This window comes from Cervus elaphus, chromosome 15, assembly GCF_910594005.1.
Source record: "Cervus elaphus chromosome 15, mCerEla1.1, whole genome shotgun sequence".
Taxonomy (NCBI): domain Eukaryota; kingdom Metazoa; phylum Chordata; class Mammalia; order Artiodactyla; family Cervidae; genus Cervus; species Cervus elaphus.
Window position 1 is genome coordinate 84,101,780 of NC_057829.1, and position 21,941 is coordinate 84,123,720.

Below are 21,941 nucleotides of genomic sequence, written 5' to 3' on the forward strand. Positions count from 1 at the left end.
AAAGAGTTGGACACGACTGAGTGAACAACAAAAGCCCACATTGGCTTGGGGATGATAATTAGTAAATGGGCAAGAAGAGAAAGTGACGGGTGGTTGAATCTATACAGGGGTGACTCCTTTATTCCTCATTAACTTCAAACTATCCAAATTTCCTATCACTTCCGCACATCCTTTCTTCCCTGGTGTGACTTAAAGAATTTTATGTACCTTTCAGATGCAGTGATTACTGGGGGTGGGGGATGGGGGATGACAGGACAGATCTCGGGCCCCACCTGACTGGTGTCATCTGTGGGCAGCCTCCAGTGACACCAGCAGGAGTGGGACCACCTTGGGCATCAGAATTTAACATGAGGCCTGGAGAGAGATGGAGATTGCCAGAAAGAACCCCATGAGCTGGTCTGGGGCCAGGTGGTCCCAGAAATGTCCACGCAGGCTGGCCAAGGGACCACGTGGTCTCAGAAATGGCCCCCCCATGCCAGTTGGGGGGCCAGGTGGTGCCGTCTCTAGAGCTGGACTGCCTCCTCTGGACCCTGAACTTCAGACAGCCCCACTCTGGCCTTCCTTGGCCACAGCCCTGACAGTAATAAGTCTGTAGAGCTGAGATTCCCCAAACCATGTCCTGGATACCTGGGAGCAGCCGCTTCCTGGGCCCACCCAGTCCCCTTCTTCTGTCTCATCTTCCCGAAGCTGACTGTGCCCATGTTTGAACCCTTTAACTGAGAAGGAACCAAGTCTGGGGCTGGGACATAAGAGTGGATGTCCACACACCTGTGTTTGGAGGCTGCCCCAGGTGAGGGATGGAGGCTGGGGAATGGAGGAGGGGGCCAGTGTCCGTTCAGACTCCTGCCCTAACCAGGAGCCAGGTGAATGGCAAAATAAAAGGCCATTTTGACCTTGATGTTGGTCTTAGAAAGAAATGGGTGGGATCCATTCCACCCGCTCTGGCTTCAGCCTGGCCGTTGACTAAAGGCAGACACTCCTGGGACTTTGTTCCTAAGCACATGTGCTCCCTGGTGCTGGGGGAGAGGAGGAGACTCCTTTGCTGGGATCCTATGAATACAGTTTTCATAGTCTCCCTTTTCTGACAGCTATCAGTAGTACCGGATTCGGCGCCGTTAGTCTAGGTGCTAAGCTCTAAGAGGGTGATGATGGAAATTTATTTGATTTTTAAGGTGGGGAGGACACATGTAAATCCATTGCTGATTCATGTCAATGTATGGCAAAAACCACTACAATACTGTAAAGTAATTAGCCTCCAACTAATAAAAATAAATGAAAAAAAAAAAAGGTGGGGAAGGAGCAGGAGGGGCTGCTTATAGTTCTCAGAGAGTCTTTTGCACCCCTGGGTTCTCTCTTGCATATAGTAAAGTATGTAAAAATTCCATTTCCTACAATATCGTAGAAATTTCACCCTGAGGTTTTAGTGGAAAGTGGCTGAATGACAAATACATTTTAATCCTTACATCAAACATCCAATTAAGAACAAGTGATCCTTTTTTATGGGTGTAATAAGTTCATATTCTGCATGTGTGGGATACCTTAGAAAGGATGTTAGAAGGAGAACGAAGGCCTAAGACAAAGTGTGGTCCATCCTTGAGCATCACACGGCGTCCCAAGGGTGGTCACTGCTGCCAGCATGCATGTGTCCTCTGGGATTTCCAGCTTTTCATGTCCCGATCGCTTCTGGGGATGGTTTGCCACCCCCATTCTTTTCTTCAGCCTGTCTTTGTTCCTCCTGCCTACTTCGTTTTCAATAAAGCGATGAACAATCTCCATTCTAACATACACACACACACTCAAGCACAATACCCGCCCCTGGCTTAGATGGCAGTTTCTGAGAGATTGAATATTATGGAGGATTAAGAGAGACCCCCCGCCAGAAGGGGTTGGAGCCGTGCATGGCCATGAGTCACAGCCTCACAGAACTTTTGATTGCACCGGTTGGAGTCTGACTTTATGCTTCTCCTCCTTGGAAAACTACAGTGAGGCTAAATGTGGATTATACAGTGAGGACGCTGAAGGTCAGGATTGTGTCTGCCTAAAGTCCCCTGGCTTGAGCTGCACAGAAGTCTGTTTGATTTGCCGCATTCATTTGAAAGATCTGCTTGTCCCTTCTGTGGACATCATGGGACATTATCCAGAGTGGGGAGGTGGCCGTGCATGCCTGTGGAGGAGAAGAAAGCATCCTTCTGGGAACCACAGGAGAGAAAGGGCAAGAGGGGAACATCTGTTGTTTGGTTTGCCTCTGCGAAGTGCCTGGGGTGTTGCTAAAGGTACCAAGAGAACCTCAGGAAATAATAGATGAGACCTTTGGCTGTGAACAAGGACATGATTTTTCCTCCTGGAAACTTACATTTTGCAAAGTAATTCATCACTTTATTTTGGGCTTTGCATGATTGTGCGCCATGGGACGGGAGGATGGCTGAGACCCTGGTGGCCACCTTGCCTCTGCGGCTCTTCTGGGCTGTGCCGGGATGTGGCTTACCTGAGTCCAGTTTTCTCATCTGTAAAATGAAAAGAGTGACCCATGAGTCCTCTAAGATCCTTTCCACTCCGACTTCTCATGCTTCGGCGATCAGGACACTTGGTTGCTGTAGGGTGGCTGCATTATTAGAACTCAGGACTGGCCATGGAAGGACATAATGATATGTCCCATAATTAAACAATAGCTCCATTTAGCGTCCGCCATGTACCAGACCTGTGCTAAGTCATTTGCATGTTTCATCCCAGCTCGGATTAGGGAAGGATTCCCCAGGGCTCCAAGCATCTATGTGTGGGGCATCTCACCACCTGCTTCCCAGTGAGATGTGGGAATAAACCCTATAAACCGTAGCCCACTGGTTCCTCTGTCCATGGGATTCTCCAGGCAAGAATACTGGAGTGGGTTGCCATTTCCTCCTCCTGGGGATCTTTCCAACCCAGGGATTGAACCCGCATGTTTCGGGGCTCCTGTGTTGCAGGCAGATCTTTACCACTGAGCCACCAGGGAAGCCCTTATTAACTACAATTTATTATTATTCATATGTGTAAGTTAAGTCACTCAGTTGTGTCCGACTCTTTGCAACCCCATGGACTGTAGCCTACCAGGCTCCTCTGTCCATGGAATTTTCCAGGCAAGAGTACTGGAGTGGGTTGCCATTTCCTTCTCCAGGGGATCTTCCTGACCCAGGGATCGAACCTGGGTCTCCCGCATTGCAGGCAGACGCTTTACCATCAGAGCCACCAGGGAAGCCCCATTATTCGTATGCTTGGAAGATGTAGAGCTGTGCTCCCTCTTTACGGGACCATTTCCCTTTCGAACTATTGGATGAAGCTAAGCGTCTGAGGGCAAGGGTGCCTTGTGTTAGCACCTTTGTGCCTCTGGGCCCGTGGATTCCTGCCCAGGGTGAGCTCACGGGGTGGGGGGAGGGGAGAGAAATGCAGAGCAGCTGGCGGAAGTGCTCCAGTTAGAAGCGGTCAGTGAGGCTAAGTGATGTGACCTTTGAAGACAGTTGGGGGAGAGAAGGAGACGTTGGGGGTGAGTTCATATTGAGCAAAAGTCATGTGCGATACAGACAGAAGATGCCCGTTGGCAAGTCAAGGAGGACTGGGGACATCCTGACCTTGGGCTTCCGGCCTCCAGAGCTCTTCATTCAGCCTGTGGATTTGTTTTGGTGGCCTGAGCTGGACAGCTGCAGCTGGGGGCCACCTAGCGAGCCTTTGAACGTCGTGAAACAAGGATGCTGACTTTGTCCTCAGACTGAGCCAGAATCTGGAGCCAGGGCAAGCGTTGTCCAGGTCTGCCCTGGTGGGGTGGATCCCTCTGGGGTCCTGACCTTCCTTACCTCTGTGTCCACAGCATGCCTCCCAGTGGCTGACATATAGTAGGCACCCAGGTTATTTGATGTATAGGAATGCGTGTGTGTGTGTGCTCAGTCCAACCCCGTAGACTATAGCCTGCCAGACTCCTCTGTCCATAGGATTTCCCAGGCAAGAATACTGGAGTGAGTTGCCATTTTCTTCTCCAGGGGACCTTCCCAACCCAGGGATCAAACCTGCATCTCCTGAGTTGGCAGGAGGATTTTTTACCGCTGAGCCGCTAGGGAAGCCCCAATATATAGGAATGAAGGAATACATTGTCTTCGTGCTGATATGGTGTGTGAGCATTTAGAAGTCCAGTGAGGGCGACTGGGAATCCAGCTGGCCCACACTTGCTGTGGGAAATCAAGGCCTGAATGTGGCAGTGGCCCATTGCTCTGGTCTGGGGCTTCTTCTGAAGAGAGCTGAAGGGCCTTCTCAACCAGGGGTTATTGTGCCCCACCCCAGGGGACATTTGGCAATTTCTAGACAAGGACGACAGAGGATGAGATGGTTGGATGGCATCACCAACTAGATGGACATGAGTTCGAGTAAGCTCCAGGAGTTGGTGATGGACAGGGAGGCCTGGCGTGCTGCAGTCCATGGGGTTGCAGAGTCGGACACGACTGAGCGACTGAACTGAGACACATTTTTGGGCTTCCCTGGTGGTTCAGACAGTAAAAAGAATCCACCTGCAATGCAGGAGACCTGGATTCGATCCGTGGGTCGGAAAGATCCCCTAGAGAAGGGACAGGTTACTCAGTCCAGTATTCTTGCCTGGAGGATCCCCATGGACAGAGGAGCCTGGTGGGCTACAGTCTGTGGGGTTGCAAAGAGTCGGACACAACTGATCAACTAAGGCTTTCAGACATTTTTCATTGTCCCAGTTCAGGGTTGGGGAGGGTAAAGGCATCTTGTAGCAGAAGCCAAAGATTCTTCTAGATATCCTGCAATGAACAATATTCCCCCCGCCCCACACACACACTGAGACAAAATACTTACCATCATGACATGGGCACAGGGCAGAGGCTTAGAAACCCTGCACCAAGATTCGATTTCCTGGCCCATGATGATTTAATTATGGTATGTCACGTCTAAAGAGGAAAGCCACATTAGGCAGTCAGAGAGCTTTTCTTCTGGGGAAAAGAGGGAGCAGATGGTTAAGCTGAGTATCTGCTGCATGTTTCGTGGTTTGGGGAGAACTCCTGACATCTGAAGGGCCTCATAAGGCTGCTGGGGTGTGCCTAGTAGCCTGAGAGAAAGCAGGCCGGCAGTTTTGGCCTTTGCTTTGGAAATGATGGGAGGCACTGAGGTTCTTTCTCCCTCCCACAAGGCCCACTTGAAACAGCAGGTCCTCTTTGTTCCCTGGTTCTTCTGTGCCCTCTGTACTGTGTGGCCAGGACAGGAAGAGGAGACAACTGCTGATGGAAGGAGGGTGCAAGTCTCTGGAGGAAATTGATTTTAGAAAGGAGGAGGGAGGGGACATCTTTTGAGATGAGCATGAATCAGGAGTGTTTTTGAGACATGGCGAATCTTTTGGCGGAAAAGGTTGAGAGGTTCCATCTTCTAGGACATCTGCTCCAAGTAGGGCCTGGGGTGGCTTTGGATGCCGAAAAGAAGGGAAGGTTTGAAACCATGATTGATGAACAGACCTGCTTCCAGAAGGTCATCTCAATGCAAGAGGCATTTATTCAGCCGGCAAGAGAAAGTGTGACAGGTCCAGGGAAGACAAAAGATAAATCAGACCAGCTCCTGAACTCAAGAGGCTAGACATTTCCTTGTGTCTCAGGTCATCTCCCAGGCAGCACTTCATCTCCTGGGGTTCTCTGCCAAGTGCTCACTGCCTCGGAGTTGCAGCCATGAGTGTGAGCGGCCCTGAGAAAATCTACAGTAAGAAGCCAGTTCGGGTGTTAAGAGAAAAAGAAAATGAAAGTCGCTCAGTCATGTACAACTCTTTGTGATCCCTCTAGGCCAGAATACTAGAGGGGGTAGCCTTTCCCTTCTCCAGAGGATCTTCCCAACCCAGGGATTGAACCCAGGTCTCCTGCATTGCGGGCGGATTCTTTACCAACTGAGCTCTCAGGGAAGCAAGCATCTCCCAAACCTTGTTCATTTGTTGGAATGAGGCGTTAGGGCAGCCAGATTTAGCAAACAAATGTACAGCGCATCCAGTTGATTTAGAATCTTAGATAAACAATGAGTGATTGTGACATGTGTGTGTAAAAAACATATTCGTTTATCCAAAATCCAAATTTAACTGAACATCCTATGTTTTATCTGGCAACTGTTCCAGCAGGGGATGGGTTGGGTACTGCAGGATATAACTGTTGTCAGTGAAACACACTTTGGGAATGCTGGCCCAAGGCATATATACGCTAGCTCTCTCTCTCTCTTTTTTTCCTCTTTGGCTTCACTGTGCAGCATGCAGGATCTTATTAATAGTTCCCTGACCAGGGATCAAACCCATGCCCCACCCCTCGCAGTGGAAGTGTGGCGTCCAAACCACTGGACCAGAGAAGTCCCTGTGCCAGCTCTTTAATTCCTTCTTCTGTAGACCACTTTGCAACGTTTGCTCCCCTTTGTCTATTTACACATCTTTAGTTTTCTGGCCAATCGTCTTCTGGCATCTAGACTGCCCAGGGTCTCTGTGAAGCCAGAAGTGCATGTGGGGCATCACAGGGTGCAGGCAGAACCCAGGGCAGCCGAGACAAGGCCAGGCTGGTTGCATCCCTGTGGAGCAGCGGGGCCATGAGGTGATGGACTATCTCTTGACCAGCATCTGGAGCATCCACATGCCTGTGTGCTCAGTCGTGTCCAGTTCTTTGCGACCCCATGGACTGCAGCCCGCCAGGCACCTTTGTCCCTGGGATTCTCCAGGCAAGAATACTGGAGTGGGTTGCTGTGCCCTCCTCCAGGGGATGTTCCCAACCCAGGGATGGAACCTGCATCTCTTCTGTCTCCTGCCTTGGCAGGTGGATTCTTTACCCCTAGCACCACCTGGGAAGCCCAGAGCATCCACAGCATGTTTTAAAATAAGAAGCAGCATCCTTGGCTGGCATTGGCTGAGGGGGCCGAGAAGCTGGGAGGAAGCTGCAAAAAATGGAGAGAGAATGGATGAGAGGGAGGTTGAGAAGAGAGGCGTGGCAGGTAGGGTTGGAGGGAGAGATTTCAGGGGGTGCCTAGAGTCGGGACAGGTGGCAGATGCATAAGCTTAGTTCTTCTGCAGTTGCCTGGGGCCTGCCCTTAAAGGCGGTGCATACTCTAGAGCAGGCTGGATGATGATGGCAGCTAATATTTACTGAAGGCTCACTATGTTTTACCTGCATTATTTCTCTATCTTCCTTTCCTGCTCCTCTCCTTTACGTTAGCCGCACTGGCCTGTGGTATTTCTGCAGACCCCATGTGTGGACCAACCCCAGGGCATTTGCACTTGCTGTTTGCTTTGCCTTAGATGCTTACCCCCAGATATGCCCACCAGTCACACCTTTACCATGTTTCTCATCTTGGATTAAATGTTTTCTCCTTGAAGGGCTTTGCCCAACGACCTTATTTTTAAATTGCAACACTCCTACCCTGACTTTCTTTTTTTCCTTAGCACTTACCACCATCTGACAGCCCATACATGTTACTTGTTTATTGCTTCTTGACTGTCTTCTCGCTAAAGAACCTAACTTGCAGGAGGACAAGGATTTTGTTCATTATGGAGGCCCCAATGCCCAGAATGCTGCCTTGCTTTGATCTGGCACTTGGTAAATGTGTTTTAAATTTTTTTAATATTTATTTTCTGGCTGTGTCAGGCCTTAGTTGTGGCACACAGGAGCATCGATGTTCATTGAATTTTTAGTTTTGGCATACAGGTTTTTTTTTTTTCTTCTTCTTTTTTTAAAGTTGCAGCAGGAGGGCTCCTTAGTTGCAGCATGTGGGATCTAGTTCCCCAGCCAGGGTTCGGAACCCTGGGCTGCCTGCACTGGGAGTGCAGAGTGTTGGCCACTGGACCACTGGGGAAGTCCGGGTAATGTGTTTCAGATGACAGTGTTTAAAGGTATCCTTTAAACAGCTCTTATTGCCCCCATTTTACAGATGAGAAAGCTGAGGGTCTGTTTGTCCAGGGCCTGGAGCTGCCTGGTGAGAGCAGGATCTGTACCCAAGCAGCGTGCGCCTTGAGGGGTGGGCGGGCTGGCCTGGGGCTCTGCTGTTGGAGGGTGGTGGTCTGGCACGAGATGAGTGTCCTGTATCCCTCACTGACGGCTTTGTCTCCGCTCCCTCAGGATGCGGCTCTGAGCCCGTCTCCGTCCCCGATGGCCCCCGCGGCAGCTCCCTGGAAGGCAGTCCTTTCCATCCCCCGTCACACTCCTTCTCCGCCGTCTTCGATGAAGACAAGCCGATAGCCAGCAGCGGGACTTACAACTTGGACTTTGACAACATCGAGCTGGTGGATAACCTTCAGACCTTGGAGCCTCGCCCCTCAGACCCTAAGAATCAGGACTGCAAGGTGAACTCACGGAGGAAGTCCACGGACTCCGTCCCCACCGCTAAGTCGACGTTGTCCCGCTCGCTCAGCCTGCAAGCCAGTGACTTTGATGGTGCTTCCTGCTCGGGCAGCCCCGAGGCCACGGCCCCGGCCGCGGATGCATACAGCGCGGGTTCGAGCAGTGCTTCCAGTACCCTTAAGCGAACTAAGAAACCGAGACCACCTTCCTTAAAAAAGAAACAGACCACTAAGAAACCCCCCGAAACCCCCCCAGTGAAAGAGACGCAACACGAGCCCACCGGAGAGAGCCCCGACCCCAGCGAAGAGAATCAAATAGGCGACACGAAAACAGAACCGGCCAGGGCGGAAGGTTCTAGATCAGCCTTATCGGAGGAGGCACCCCTAGAACCTGCGGCTGCCCCCAAGGCGGCCTGCCCTCTGGACTCCGAGGGTGCAGAAGGGGCTGTCCCCCCAACTTCTGGGGGTGGCAGAGTGCAGAACTCACCTCCCATTGGAAGGAGAACCCTGCCTCCGGCCACGGTCCCGGAGGCAGTGGAGGTGACCCCATCAGATAGTGGGGGGCAAGAGGACTCCCCAGCCAAAGGCCTCTCAGTGAGGCTGGAGTTTGACTATTCTGAGGACAAGGGTAGTTGGGACACCCAGCAGGAAACCCCGCCTCCCACCAAAAAGATAGGCAAAAAGCCGGTTGCCAAAATGCCCCTAAGGAGGCCAAAGATGAAAAAAACACCCGAAAAACTCGACAACACCCCTGCCTCGCCTACCAGGTCCCCCGCTGAACCCAATGACATCCCTATTGCGAAAGGTACCTACACCTTTGATATTGACAAGTGGGATGACCCCAATTTTAACCCTTTTTCTTCCACCTCAAAAATGCAGGAGTCTCCCAAACTGCCCCAACAATCCTACAACTTTGACCCGGACGCCTGTGATGAGTCCACTGATCCCTTTAAGACGTGCTCTAAGGCCCCCAGCTCACCTTCTAAATCCCCAGCCTCCTTTGAGATCCCAGCCAGTGCCATTGAAGCCAATGGAGTGGACGGGGATGGGCTGAACAAGCCCGCCAAGAAGAAGAAGACGCCCCTCAAGACGTAAGTTCAGGGGTGCAGGTGGTACGGGCAGAGGCAGGGCTGGGCACTGGCTGTGATTGTTGCTCACTCGGCTGGAAACCTGGGCTGCCCTGGCACCCCCCATTTGCCACAGTGCCACCGTGTTTGCATCAGGGTACCTGTTGTCATTCCGCTCTCCACCCATGGTGGTGGCGTGTCCCATCCTTACATCCCTTTGGGTCTAGAGTCCTTGACCTCGTGCCTCAATCAGTTAGTGGTCTGAAGCTTTACTTGTAGCTGAAGACCTGACCTTGAACTTCAGGAGAGAGTGGGGGAATCCATGGAAAGGGAGCAGCCCAGTGGTGGCCTGGTCAGCCTCCCTGTTGGTGATTTAGCATTTTCTGTTTAACACATGAATTGCTTTTTGGAGTGGCCTGGAAACTAAGGGATCCGCCCTTTAAAATATTGTTAAAATTTGTTTCTGTATTTGTTTCTGCCCTTTAATGAGACATTGGCCCATTGGAAAGACCCTGATGCTGGGGAAAACTGCGGGTAGGAGGAGAGGGGATGACAGAGGATGAGATGGTTGACTCAGTCAGTGATGATGGCATCACTGACTCAATGGACATAAGTTTGAGTAAACTCAGGGAGATAGTGAGGGACGGGGAAGCCTGGTGTGCCGCAGTTCATGGGGTCTCAAAGAGCTGGACACGACTTAGTGAATGAACAACAGCAACAAGCCCAAGAGGCAAACGCAATAGACTCAAGAAGCCCATGAGTGAGAGGCCTGGTCTGGACCCCTTCCTGTACCCCATCTACCCTGTAGGAAGCACCCATGTTGTTTCTGCCCCTTTATCTAGTCATCTTCATAGATGAGAGTCCACAGGCCCTGTGGATCCAAAAAAGATCAATGGAACCTAAAAGGGAGAAGCGGTCCCCATAGTCTCCAGGAGGCCGTGAGTGATCAGGTCTGCTGTCCAGACCCTGGCCAAGTGGATTGCTCTTGATACACGTGTCCTTGCCCCTGGAGTTCAGCCCAGGTTCCAAACTAGATGGCTGCAGGTCCATCCTCGGGGCTTTGGTCCAAGTGTAGTGTGGTTTGATGCTTGGAGCCTTTCTCCTTGCTCTCGACTGAAGTATCATCAATAATTTGACCAGAAGACCCAGCTTCTGGTGGCATCTCAGCAGAACAGACCATGACTGCCGGCCCCTCTGAGTCTGCCTGGTACAGATCAAGATAGGGTAACCTGTTTACCTCTCCTTCTGCACCCCCTGCCCCCGCCCCCAAGCATATGACATTTGAGAAGAACCTGAGGCTTTCTGAGAAGATGGTCTCTAAGCAGGCTTTGACTTTGGGTGGTGGTGGATGGGAGACAGTCCTGGCCAAAAATGTGGACTTGGTTTTTTTTTCCAGATCAGCGGCTAAACCAGGCCTTTCTTAAAGATTCCCTAGAATCTGTGTTGGAAGCTTTATTTTAAGCCACAAACAGGAGAAAATGGAAATGCCCACACCACAAAGCCATTTCCCTCATTTTGGGGGATGAGTCAACTTGAAGCCACCACCTTCTCCTTCCCCACAAGACAGCTTGGTTCTGTTCTGTTCTGTCACCAGAGCTGACTGTAGTCAGGGAAGCCTGCTTATCCCCAGGTCTCACCTCTGGTGCAGATGGCTAGGAGTCCTTCACTGGGGTGGCAAGGCTCTTGGAGCCACCAACACTTTAGGGGATAATTGGAACCAAGGGAGGAAGGTGTTCTCCGACAGCTCCTCTCCAGAAAGCTGGGATGTAGCCCCCACGCCCACGCCGCACACTGGATGGCTGTTGTATCCTAACCCCTTAATAACCAGTCATCTGCAGATTTATCTTTTTTGTCAGTTCCTTCTGTCTGTCTCTCTTTTTCTTTGTCTTCTTGTCTTAGGATGGTTGAAGATGTGATGTCTGTATGTTCTCTGTTGTAAGTAAATTTAACGGAATCTGCCTCTTATGCCAAATGTGCTTTTTCCTGCCTTTGCTTTTGCTTCCAAGCTCTTTTTTATTTCCTTTCTGTGGCTGCTGCTTACATATTTCTGTGGCGGGCCTGGGAATGACGGGGCATGGGGCTTCCCAGTAGCAGAGGTTATTTGTCTGTTTCATAGTGATTAGCATAAGTGGAACTGCTTGGCTGTGAAAACGTGATTATCCAACATCTGCCTGCTTGTCAGGAATGGAACCTTTTTTTTTTTCCCCCTTGCATATTGAATGTCTTCATCTGAAACCCATACATTTTTTTTTTAAACTCTCATTCCATGCTTCCATTTTAAATGGGACAAGTAGGCGATTGCTTTCAAAGTATTGTGGCTTCACCTTAAAATAACCATCCAGTCCCATCACAGGCAGGAACTGCTGTTGCTTGTTCTGGCTACATGTGAAGCAGAAACATTTGGGCTGTTTCAAATTGAGACCGATGGGAGCCCCCTGAAATGCAGGGTCAGCTCAGGGTGGAGCACACGGCTGTGAGGGCCATCGCCGGGCCATGCCATCTGGGGGTTGCCTTGTTGAGGGAAACAGAGCAACAGGTCTGACCACCTCTGTGCCTGTACTGCTGTGCGTTCCGGGCCGTGGGAGATCTTGCAGGCCGCTCCCAAGGGCCCATGGACAGGCATCTTCTTTGCCTCAACATCTTTCCAAGAGAAGCTGGCCTGGTCCCAGGCTCCCAGCAGCCTTGGGATAGAGTGGAGTCTCTCAGGGTCTCTTCTGCCCCAGGGATTTCTCCAGTATTTTAGAGCCACTTAGCAACTGTAAAATACACAGTTGCATATTTATATGCATGAATAAATATATGCTTCAAGCTGTAATTGCACTGTTCGCATGACAGATGCCACAAATGCTCTAAATAACCATTTATAGTATTTCTTTCATAACTGAATGCCATTGTTGGAGGGTTTTATCTGAGCAAACACAAGGAGGAACTTGGTGTCCAATTGCTCTGTCCATGTAGTTACTGTCTAGAGCAGGAGAGGGGGAGGGGGAGTGTAAGATGAGGGGACCCCCCCCCTAAGCCCTTGCCTTGCTGGGGGCCAGACCAGACCACTGAGGGGCCCGAGACCAGGGGGCAGAGGCCGGTCTACAGGTGGAGAAGTCTCCATTCTGATTGTGGAAATGACCCCCCTGATCACCCAGTAGACATAATGGAACCATCTATGCTAAAAAATCCCTTCCTTCTGACTCTTTCAGGAATCTGAGCGGATGTCTCTTTTGCTTAGGTCCTCCTCTCCCTCACCCTCAACCCCAGTTATTTATATGAAGGAGAAAAAAGCGACCAGAGTCGTTAATGGTGATTAGGAAAGGCTTTTGTTTTTCTTATGATCTCGTCTCTGAAAAAAGAGTTCTAGAGTTTGGTTGCACAGCAGTGTGTATGTACTTCACTGAACTGTACACTTAAGAGTCTTTGAGATGGTAAATTTTATGTGTATTCTACCATAAATGGAAAAAAAAAAAATGATGTCACCCCTGGCCCTGCCTTTAGTCAGAATCCCACCCAGAAGGTCAGAGGTGCGGGAACCCATTAAGCTCAGAGTTCCTGCATGTAGGAGGGAATCTTCCAGTTCCCGCCGAAGACCCAGACCTTCCCTTCCTATTTCCGCATGGCTCCTTCAGCTGTTTGAGTGCTGTGTCGGCTGGGTGTTCTGGAACTCCTGTTCCAGAGTTGGCTCCTGTTCATGGGTGTCATGAACTCACATCCCCTCCCCCACCTGAGTTGGTTTAGACCCTCCTGGATGAATGCAGATGTGTTAATCCGCTCACTAGATTCTGCTTTTTTAAAGTAAGAACATCTGGGCAAAGTTAGCTTCACTTTCTGGGTCAGCTCTCCACAATGGCATGTCTTCAAAAGACTTCAGGCTTGATGAATCTTTCCCTCGAGGGCAACAGTATCTGTTAAAAAATCAGAATGGATTGTCAGTTGTGGACGTCTTTCAGTCGGTGTGGGGGTGGTGTGGACGGGAGGGTGGTCTGGGCCAGATACTCAGCAGTCACTCTGTGGGCCTCGGTCGGCTCTGGAATGTTCCGTGCCTCTGTCCGTTGTGTTTACATTTCTCATTTTGTTTCCAGTGACACGTTTAGGGTGAAAAAGTCGCCAAAACGGTCTCCTCTCTCTGATCCACCTTCTCAGGTATAAATATCCCTTGATATTTATCATTTTATCATCGCCCGGGGGTGGGGGGGAGTCAAGACTGATGGGTGTTTATCCCCTACTAGTCAGTTGCTCATCACGGCCATGTTTCCAACACCCTGTCCTTGTCTCCTTCATGGAGGGTCCCTCAGTGTTTGCAAGACTTGGTTTTGATCACTTCCCTTGGGGAAATGGCAGAGAATGTCCGCAGAATTGGCAGATGCCCAGGAAAAATGTTAGTTCTCTGGGAATCGTGCTGGTCCGTTCTGGCCAGTTAATCTGCTGAGAACATCCTTAAATATCAAGTTGAGGAAGTCTGTGGAGATAAAAGCATGTACAGTGAGAAAGAACGAACGTGCGTGAGGAGCACTGGATTGTGTAACCAGCACCGGACTGGGGCGCAAAAGGGACTCCATCCCCTAAAGAAATGGGGGCTGGGCTCTTTCTTCATACAGCTCCCTGTCTCTCTCTTACCAGTTCCTCTCACCTTCTTTACAGACCAGGAATGTGTGTCAGGCCATTCAAGGTCATAAAACAAGCAGATCTCCTCTGTTGCCCTCATCCAAGCCAGTGAGACCCCAGCCAGGCCAACCCTGGCCAGGGCGGGGCTGCAGAGAGGCGCCCAGCCCCACCAGAGGGGTCTTGGGTCCAGTGCCACGTCTGCTGTAACATCTTTGGGCTCCCACCCTGCCCTGCTTAGCTGCACACCTCTGTGGAGATGGGGCTGAAACTCACTTTCTCTACCTCTGGTGTCAGGCATGACAATTGTTGGGCGATGTCAGTGGTATTGATGTCCAGCCCTTTGTGGGCATAACACTATAGTTGTCCTAATAAAAGTGCCAGTTGTAAAATTTTTCTTTGTTTTTCTCAAAGTGAATGAGCAGGAATGTCTCAAATAATCAAAACACAAAATCCTGATTCCTTTTTAAACCCATGGTCATCACCCCCTGAAACAAGCCATCAGAAAAGGAAATTCATAGAGGAAAGAATTTGTTTCCTTGGAACTGTTTTGAGCAGAGGAATGTGACAGGGTCCCGTCCTGGGTAGAGGGGCCCAAACCCTGGGGTGGGCGCAGAGATGGGACGAGAGAAGAGACAGCTTCCCTTCTCCTGGTAGGACCCCACCCCCGCGGCCACGCCGGAAACGCCGCCCGTGATCTCGGCAGTGGTCCACGCGACCGACGAGGAGAAGCTGGCGGTCACCAATCAGAAGTGGACGTGCATGACGGTGGATCTGGAGGCTGACAAACAGGACTACCCCCAGCCCTCGGACCTGTCCACCTTCGTGAACGAGACCAAATTCAATTCACCCACGGAGGGTAAGCAACTTGGTGGCCAGCTGGACTCCCACCCTGCCTTGGAGACCACTGCCCCTAGGGAGCAAAAGGCCAGGAAGGAAACCGCTAAGCCAGGTACCTGTTCTGTGGATCGCTGCCTCCCGGGGCTCCCTGAGCTAGGCTGCCTGTTAACACAGCCTGAGGCTTGAACCCAGCTCTCCCTTGAGCTGTAGGCACCTGCTAAGAGCTAGCAGAGCGCCCTCTAACACCTGGCCCTGGGCTCCCCCGAGCTTTGTACCTTCTCAGCTGTCTGGCTTCTGTTCCTTGAGGATTTTGTGTCGAATGCTCAGCTGGGTAAACTGGCCCGGGGGCCTCTCGGGGTCCCCACAGTTCATTGGCCCCTAGGGACCTTCCACCATGTGACCTGCACCTTCTGCTCAAGCCCTAAACCAGAGGCTCCCCCTCGACTTGCCAACGAGAACCGTGGGTCCTTCTCACAGGCCCTAGGCGTGTCACTTACATCATTCATATCTTCTTCCCCCTTAACATGTATCGACTTGCAGCTGTCTGCCTGGTTCTTTGGCTTGAAAAATCCATATATCTTAAGTCGGCAACTAGAACCTTCCAGGGAGGGATATGATGGTACCCTGCATTCCTAGTCCTCACGGGGCCTGTCCTCCACCCACCTCATGTGGGGCTTGTGAGCCTAGTCTTGAGCCGTCATTCCAGTATTCCGGGCTGTCGTTGATGGATCTGAGTTTCCCTTTCTGAGATCTTAATTTCTAGCAAGTCTTAAAAACTGAGTAGCATTCAGTATGAGGACAATCATACAAGGAAACCCTATCTCCACTTCTTTGCTGCTAATAAGGAACCGTGATCTCTATCAGGCCACTTCCTGCCCCCCACCTGGGTGGAGCAGGGGTGTAACCAAGGAGATTTTTAAAGTTTATTGATTTTTAATTGGAGGAAAATCGCTTTACAATATTGCGTTGGTGTCTGCCATACATCGGCATGAATCTGCCGTTGGTGTACGTATGTCCCCTCCCTCTTGATCCTCCCTCCCACCTCCCCTCTGAAAGTGAAAAGTGAAAGTGTAGTCACTCAGTCATGTCTGTCTCTTTTCAACCCCATGGACTGTAGCCCGCCAGGCTTCTCTGTCCCTGGGATTCTCCGGGCAGGAATACTGGAGTGGGTCGCCATGCCTTCCTCCAGGGGATCTTCCCGACCCAGGGATCGAACCCAGGTCTCCCACATGGCAGGCAGATTCTTTACCGTCGGAGCCACCCCTCTAGGTTTTCACAGAGTGTCTGATCTGAGCTCCCTGCATCATACAGCAGATTCCTACTGGCTGTTTTATCTGGTAATTTACACGTTTCCATGCTGCTCTCTCAGTTCATCCCACCCTCTCCGTCCCGCACTGTGTCCACAGTCTGCGCTCCATGCTTTTGTCTCCACTGCTGCCCTTGTAACTTGGAAAGCTTCCTCTGGAGGCTCTTCTTGACCCGGGGCCTGGGTGGCCTGCTCTGTGCCCTGAGGTTTCTGAGTGGTACAGTGAGAGCCATTTCAAGTCTGGGGGAGACTGTGGATGCTTATCTTATGACACGCCTTTTTGTATTTTGATGTTGAAAGACTTGAACTTCAGGGCATTATATTTTCTGAACAATGGAGGCTTTGTTTGGCTGTCGGGTTAGCCCTGTGGCCGGGGGCTTGGGAGGCTTGACAGTGACCATCTTACTCCACCGTGACCCTGGGGGCCTGGGATCTGGCCTCAGCTCTACTTCAGCCCTCCTCTTCCTCTGCGCACAGACCCCTGGGCCGGGAACCCCACTGGTCCCACTGGATGGGTGGCACCACTCTGCGGTGGCTGCTGCAGGATGCCCCCCACCTCCCTGTCTCTCGGGCTTATCCTGCCCACTCCCAGCCTTTCCCTGGACGTGGCCCCCTCGCTGCCTGTCCTCAGTGCCTGGTCTGAACCTACTTTGAGGTTGCTTGATGCGGTCACAATGATTCGAGTGCATCCCTTACTTCTCCACTAGATTGTGTGTTTCTTGACAACAAGAACCTTATCTGAGTCAGCTTTTCCCATAGCACCATGAACACAGTAGGAGCTGAAGACAGCTTTGTGGGAAGAAGATAGAAGGCTAGGCACTATACAGTGTAGTGTCCACATAGTCTGATTTTTGCATCACTCACCTCCTGTGTGAGGGAGATGGGTGGAGTGTATGGGCATCCCAGAAGCAGCAGGGGTAGGTGAGGACCAGCAGGGACCTGGCCATTTTGATAGCTCCTACTGGTTCACATCTCTTGAGGTTTAATCTGTTAAATGTTATAGAAATGTATAGAAGCCAACCTGAGCTTGCCATTGTAGACAGGAATCAAAAGGTGTATGTGTTTTGTGGTATGTGTATGTGGTTGTATTACCAGGAATCAAATAAATACGTGCATTATTTTAATAGAAAATAGAAAATCTCTGGGTCGGGACGATCTGTATGAGAAGGAAATGGCAACCTATGGATAAGGGAGCCTGGCAGGCTACAGTCCAGAGGATTGCAAAGACTTAGACATGATTGAGTGACTAAGCACGCAAGAAAATAGAAAGATCCTAATAATACATTTTAAGCTAATAGGTGCTTCATTCAGTGGTGACATCCATTGCTTCATCTTCAACTTGGAACGAAGACCACTCACTAGCTCACTGACATATTCGAGAATTGTTTTCTGCAAAAAATTTTACAGATAGGTAAATGCGTACGTTTGGAACAAAACTCTAGTAAATCTGCCTTCTTAGAAAACGACTGTGAAGACTGGGGAAGCCCTGCCCGTAGTTGTAACTGGTGGGCGATGGGAAATTCAGTGGACATGGAATCCAGAAGAGCTGCAGTTTCAGGAGGTGTGGTCTGTGTCCATCTCTCGGGTGTACCCGTTCCCTCCAGCAACTGGGCGTAGAAACTGATGGAGACCTGTTCTCGAATTGTCCTTCCTGTTCATGAGATCACATCTGGCCACACCAGACGTGTACCTGGTGGCGTGGGGGAGCAGATTTGTTCCCCAGAAAGAACCTGAGAGCGGAGGATCTGAGCTGTTAAAGATTTGCTCAGTGTTGAAGGGTTCATCCATGAAGGACCAGGTTTGCCCGACTCGAAGGGCCTCTTCTTCCCCACCACAGTCTTTATGTGACCGTCTTTCAGGCTTCCTTTTGTCAAGTGTAGAATGAGGGTGTTGAACTTCCTTACCTGGGTCCACAGGAGATTCAAATTGTCTTAATATTCCAAAAAACCTGAATAGACCTAGTTTAGATGGATGCCTAGCTAGTTAAAATTGCATGTTTGGGGTCTATAAGCACATCAGCTCTCTGTGGTGACACCGATAGTCTCCAATTGCTTAAAACCGGAGCTTGATGATCAAACATTTTTCTTTGAACCCTTGCTTAGCAAATGCCATTTTCTAGGGCGGTCTTTTGAAACGTGATGCCTTGAGAAGAAACTTAGTCCTTGTGGTTCCCAGGGATGAAAAGTTTAGGAACCACTGGGCGACAGAGCCTCCGAGATCTCCCCTGTCTCTGGTCTAAGACCCTGAGGGAGTAGTGGCTTTAGATTCACAGATCTGGATGGCCCATTGCTAGGGCATCAGCCTCTCCCTTCTACTTCCATTAGAGGGGAAGGTGTCCTCAGGAGGAAGCCTAACCTATTCTTCAGTTCAGTTCAGTCGCTCACTCCTGTCCAACTCTTTTTGAACCCATGGGTTGTAGCACTCCAGGCTTTCCAATCTATCACCAACTCTCGGAGCTTGCTCAAACTTATGTCCATCGAGTCCATGATGGCATCCAACCATCTCATCCTCTGTCATCACCTTCTCCTCCCATCTTCAATCTTTCCCAGCATCAGGGTCTTTTCCAATGTGTCAGTTCTTTACATCAGGTGGTCAAAATTTTGGAGATTCAGCTTCAGTGGTGGGCACCGTTGCCATTGAGATCAACAGACATAGAGAAGGGCCACCCAGGAAAATCTGAGCAGTGTCCTTGTCCCTTTCTGAAAGCCTCTTCTTCGCTCATCACGTATGTTAAAAGTTTCAGAAATATTAGCAGTGAGCAATAATAGACCTTGTTGCAATCCATTACCTTTTGCATGACCAGCTGTGGGGCTTTACATCAATTCATTTTATCCTGTAAGATGTGTGCACTTTGAACTCCATTTTATGAATGAGTCAGTAGGCCTGGAGAAGTCGGTGAGGTGGCTTCCTTGATCCTGGGAATGACAGTCTGGACTCAGCTGCATCCTTCTGGCTTCTGCTTAGGCTCCTTCTGGTCCTCTCGCAAAGCCCCAACAAGGAGAGTCCAATGGGAACAGCAGTCCAGCCCTCTCATGGCGCACTGCCTTCAGAATGACAGGACCCATCAACAATAACGTCAGGCCTCTTCAGCTCAACGCAGCACGTGCTTTAGCGAGCTGCCTCTTAGATGTAAAGACATTGAGCCGCTTGGTATGATTGCTCTTACCTTTGCTGGTCTGTCAGCTCTGTGTAGCAAGATGTAAAAATGGCGCTAAAATTGCATGTGGCTTCCCTCTCTGAACCTACCCTCTGAGGCTTAGAATTTAAGGCAGATGAGTGAGATTTTGAAAAGCAAGTTGAGTAAGATGTTTTCTCAAAATATCTGAGAACCTGGGACTTCCCTGGTGGTCCAGTGGTTAAAACTCCACGCTTCCACTGCAGGGGGGCAGTGTGAGTTTGATCGCTGGTCGGAAAAGTTAGATCCCCACATGCCACGTGGTGTGGCCAAAAAACAAAAAAGAATATATCTGAGATGCTCTTGGCAGGTAGGAAAGAAGCAGATAAATGAGCTCAGTGACCTGAAACTCACCCAGATCTGCCGCCAGGAAAATGAGTACAGATTCCAGGTGGGACACTGAGGCGAGCTGGTAACCAGAGCTAGTGCTGACCCGGGGTCCCAGGGCCCGGAGGATCTCCACGGTGGCCCCCAGCTTACTTGGTGCATCCCGGGTGCTCTGTGCCATTGTAGAGCATGTTTGTGTGGCGGAGGGGGAGGCTTTCTGTTAAATCAGTTAGGATAAAATCATGCCTTGGCCGTAGCAGTGATACCTTGGAGGACGAAAGAGCTGATGTGTAGTATCTTCTCCACTTAGTCTTTAGCAGAACAATAAAAATGAGCGCTGGCATCCTCCAGAAGAGGCCCTAGGAGGCCCTCTGTCCTTCACTGTCCCCTGCCTTTGGCAGATCTAAGTCTTAATAAATGAACGCTTCTGTGTCTTTGGTCGAGGCAGACCCCGGGGACAGGTTCACAGCACGGTTACAGACACAGCTCCTGCCCAGCCTGCAGTTCAGCTTAGTCTGTGTTCCTCCCCAGGGACGCACAAGTCAGCGCCTTCAGGATGTGTGAGGTCCTTCTGGCCATTAATCCACAAAACCATCTCCATTCCCATAAGCAGGTCACGCCTGCCAGAAAGATGCATTTGCTTCATCCCAGAGATTCCTGAAAAGTCATCCACGGGGTTAAGTACTGGAGTTTATTCAGCCAAAACCACACACACTTGCAGGTTTTGAGAAAGTCTTTGAGGAAGTCCCTCATTATTTTTTTGGCCTTGCCTCGCGGCATGCAGGCTCTTAGTTCCCTGGCCGGGAATCGAACCCATACCTCCTGCAGTCTTAACCGACGGACCACCAGGAAGTCCTGGATATATATCATTTTAAAGCTCATATTTAAAGGATCATTTTTAAAGGATCCCTTCTGTTGAATATGCTTATGAATATGTAGGAATGAGGGGCTTTAAACCAGAAGAACTGCTGCTATTTCTGTTTATTTTTTATTTAAAAAAATTAAGGCATTGGGCTTTAGGGATTGCCATTGACACTCCTGCTTTCTGAGTGGGTCATGTCACGTCTTGCTTTTCTTCTTAAGTGTAAAAGAGCCCTCAGGTAGCTGTGGATTGGGGTTTTTGCAACGATAGGGTCCTCTTCTGTCTTGTTCACTGCTGTATCCACCATGCCCTGCACAGTCTGAGGCACTTAGTAGGTGCTCAGAGTCCATTCACCAGACAGGGACTTGGCTGGAGTGGCAGAGCTGGGTCTCCACCTGTAACTGCCTGGGAGCTGATGCAGGCAATGGGATTTCTAGTCTCCAGTGAGAGTATCTGAAGTTTTCCTTGTAGCTTAAAGTCTCCTGTCAACTTTGAAATAGGCCATTACTCCACCAAATTGGATTTTAATAGTCTTCGTGTCTGAACATTTGATTCAGACCAGCCTCTTGGTACTGGCAGAATTGGGAATGTTCTAAGCGACTTGCAGAGCTTCTCTTATAGCAGCCCTGTTCTTCCCCCTTGCTTCCATCAACCAGACGGGCAGCTCAGGTCCAGTTCCAAAATGTCACCAGGACTTGGGAAGATTCCCTGAATATGAGACTTTCAGAGAAAGCAACACCCAGGGGTTACGCACGCTCTGATCTGAAAACTCGGTGCAGGATGCTCAGATCTTTTCCCAGTCAAATCCGTGCTTGGTCTTGACACTTAATTCTCGTGGGACTCTCTCAGACTCCCAAGTGGCCGAAGCTCCTTTATGGCAAGAGGTTTACCACTTGTCTGAAAATAGCTAAGGCGAACCCCCCCCTTTTGACTGTATCGGAAATCTCAGCCAGTGGACTGGCTTTCTCAGAAAGCTTAAAGCCTTGTTCCAGGCCCCACCTTGCCTAGCCAGATAAATCTTTTGTTTCCGCCCCACCCCCCTCCGGTGCTCACCTCTCCTTTTGTTTCTTTTGCAGAGTTGGATTACAGAAACTCCTATGAAATCGAATATATGGAGAAAATCGGTTCCTCCTTACCTGTAAGTTCTTCTGCCTCCAGCCAGCAGGGGACTTGCTTTCCACCCTGTTTTGGAGTCACTTTAATGAACCAGGGCTGGAGTGGGGGATGGGGTTGAGGTTTGTCTCAGCCCACTTCAGATGCCATTTTCAGGGAGAAAATGATAGGATGCTCTTAGACTTCCTGCAGAATTACTTCCTTTGACTGAGAAAGAGCTAGTCCTTTTGAAAAGGTGGAAGGAGTGGCTGTTTTTAAGGTGCACCATGATCTGGTTTCTTCAGACTAATTGCTTTCTGTAATTGAAGATTATCCCTTTGAGCAGTAAGTCTATC

At 50.2% G+C, this 21,941-nt stretch overlaps 1 protein-coding gene across 18 annotated transcripts in view; it reads left to right on the forward strand.

Moving 5' to 3' along the window:
- TACC2 (transforming acidic coiled-coil containing protein 2) overlaps window positions 1-21,941 on the forward strand; it is a 227,539-nt gene that overhangs the window by 180,758 nt on the left and 24,840 nt on the right. For 7 of the 18 annotated variants that reach the window (XM_043926874.1, XM_043926880.1, XM_043926884.1 and 4 more), the window contains 5 exons: window positions 8,106-9,417; window positions 11,293-11,328; window positions 13,464-13,524; window positions 14,641-14,935; window positions 21,570-21,631. In XM_043926874.1, coding sequence (XP_043782809.1) covers window positions 8,106-9,417; window positions 11,293-11,328; window positions 13,464-13,524; window positions 14,641-14,935; window positions 21,570-21,631 — 1,766 coding nt within the window. The remainder of the gene's footprint in view (window positions 1-8,105; window positions 9,418-11,292; window positions 11,329-13,463; window positions 13,525-14,640; window positions 14,936-21,569; window positions 21,632-21,941) is intronic. The other 11 variants (XM_043926881.1, XM_043926885.1, XM_043926882.1 and 8 more) reach the window with 4 other exon arrangements.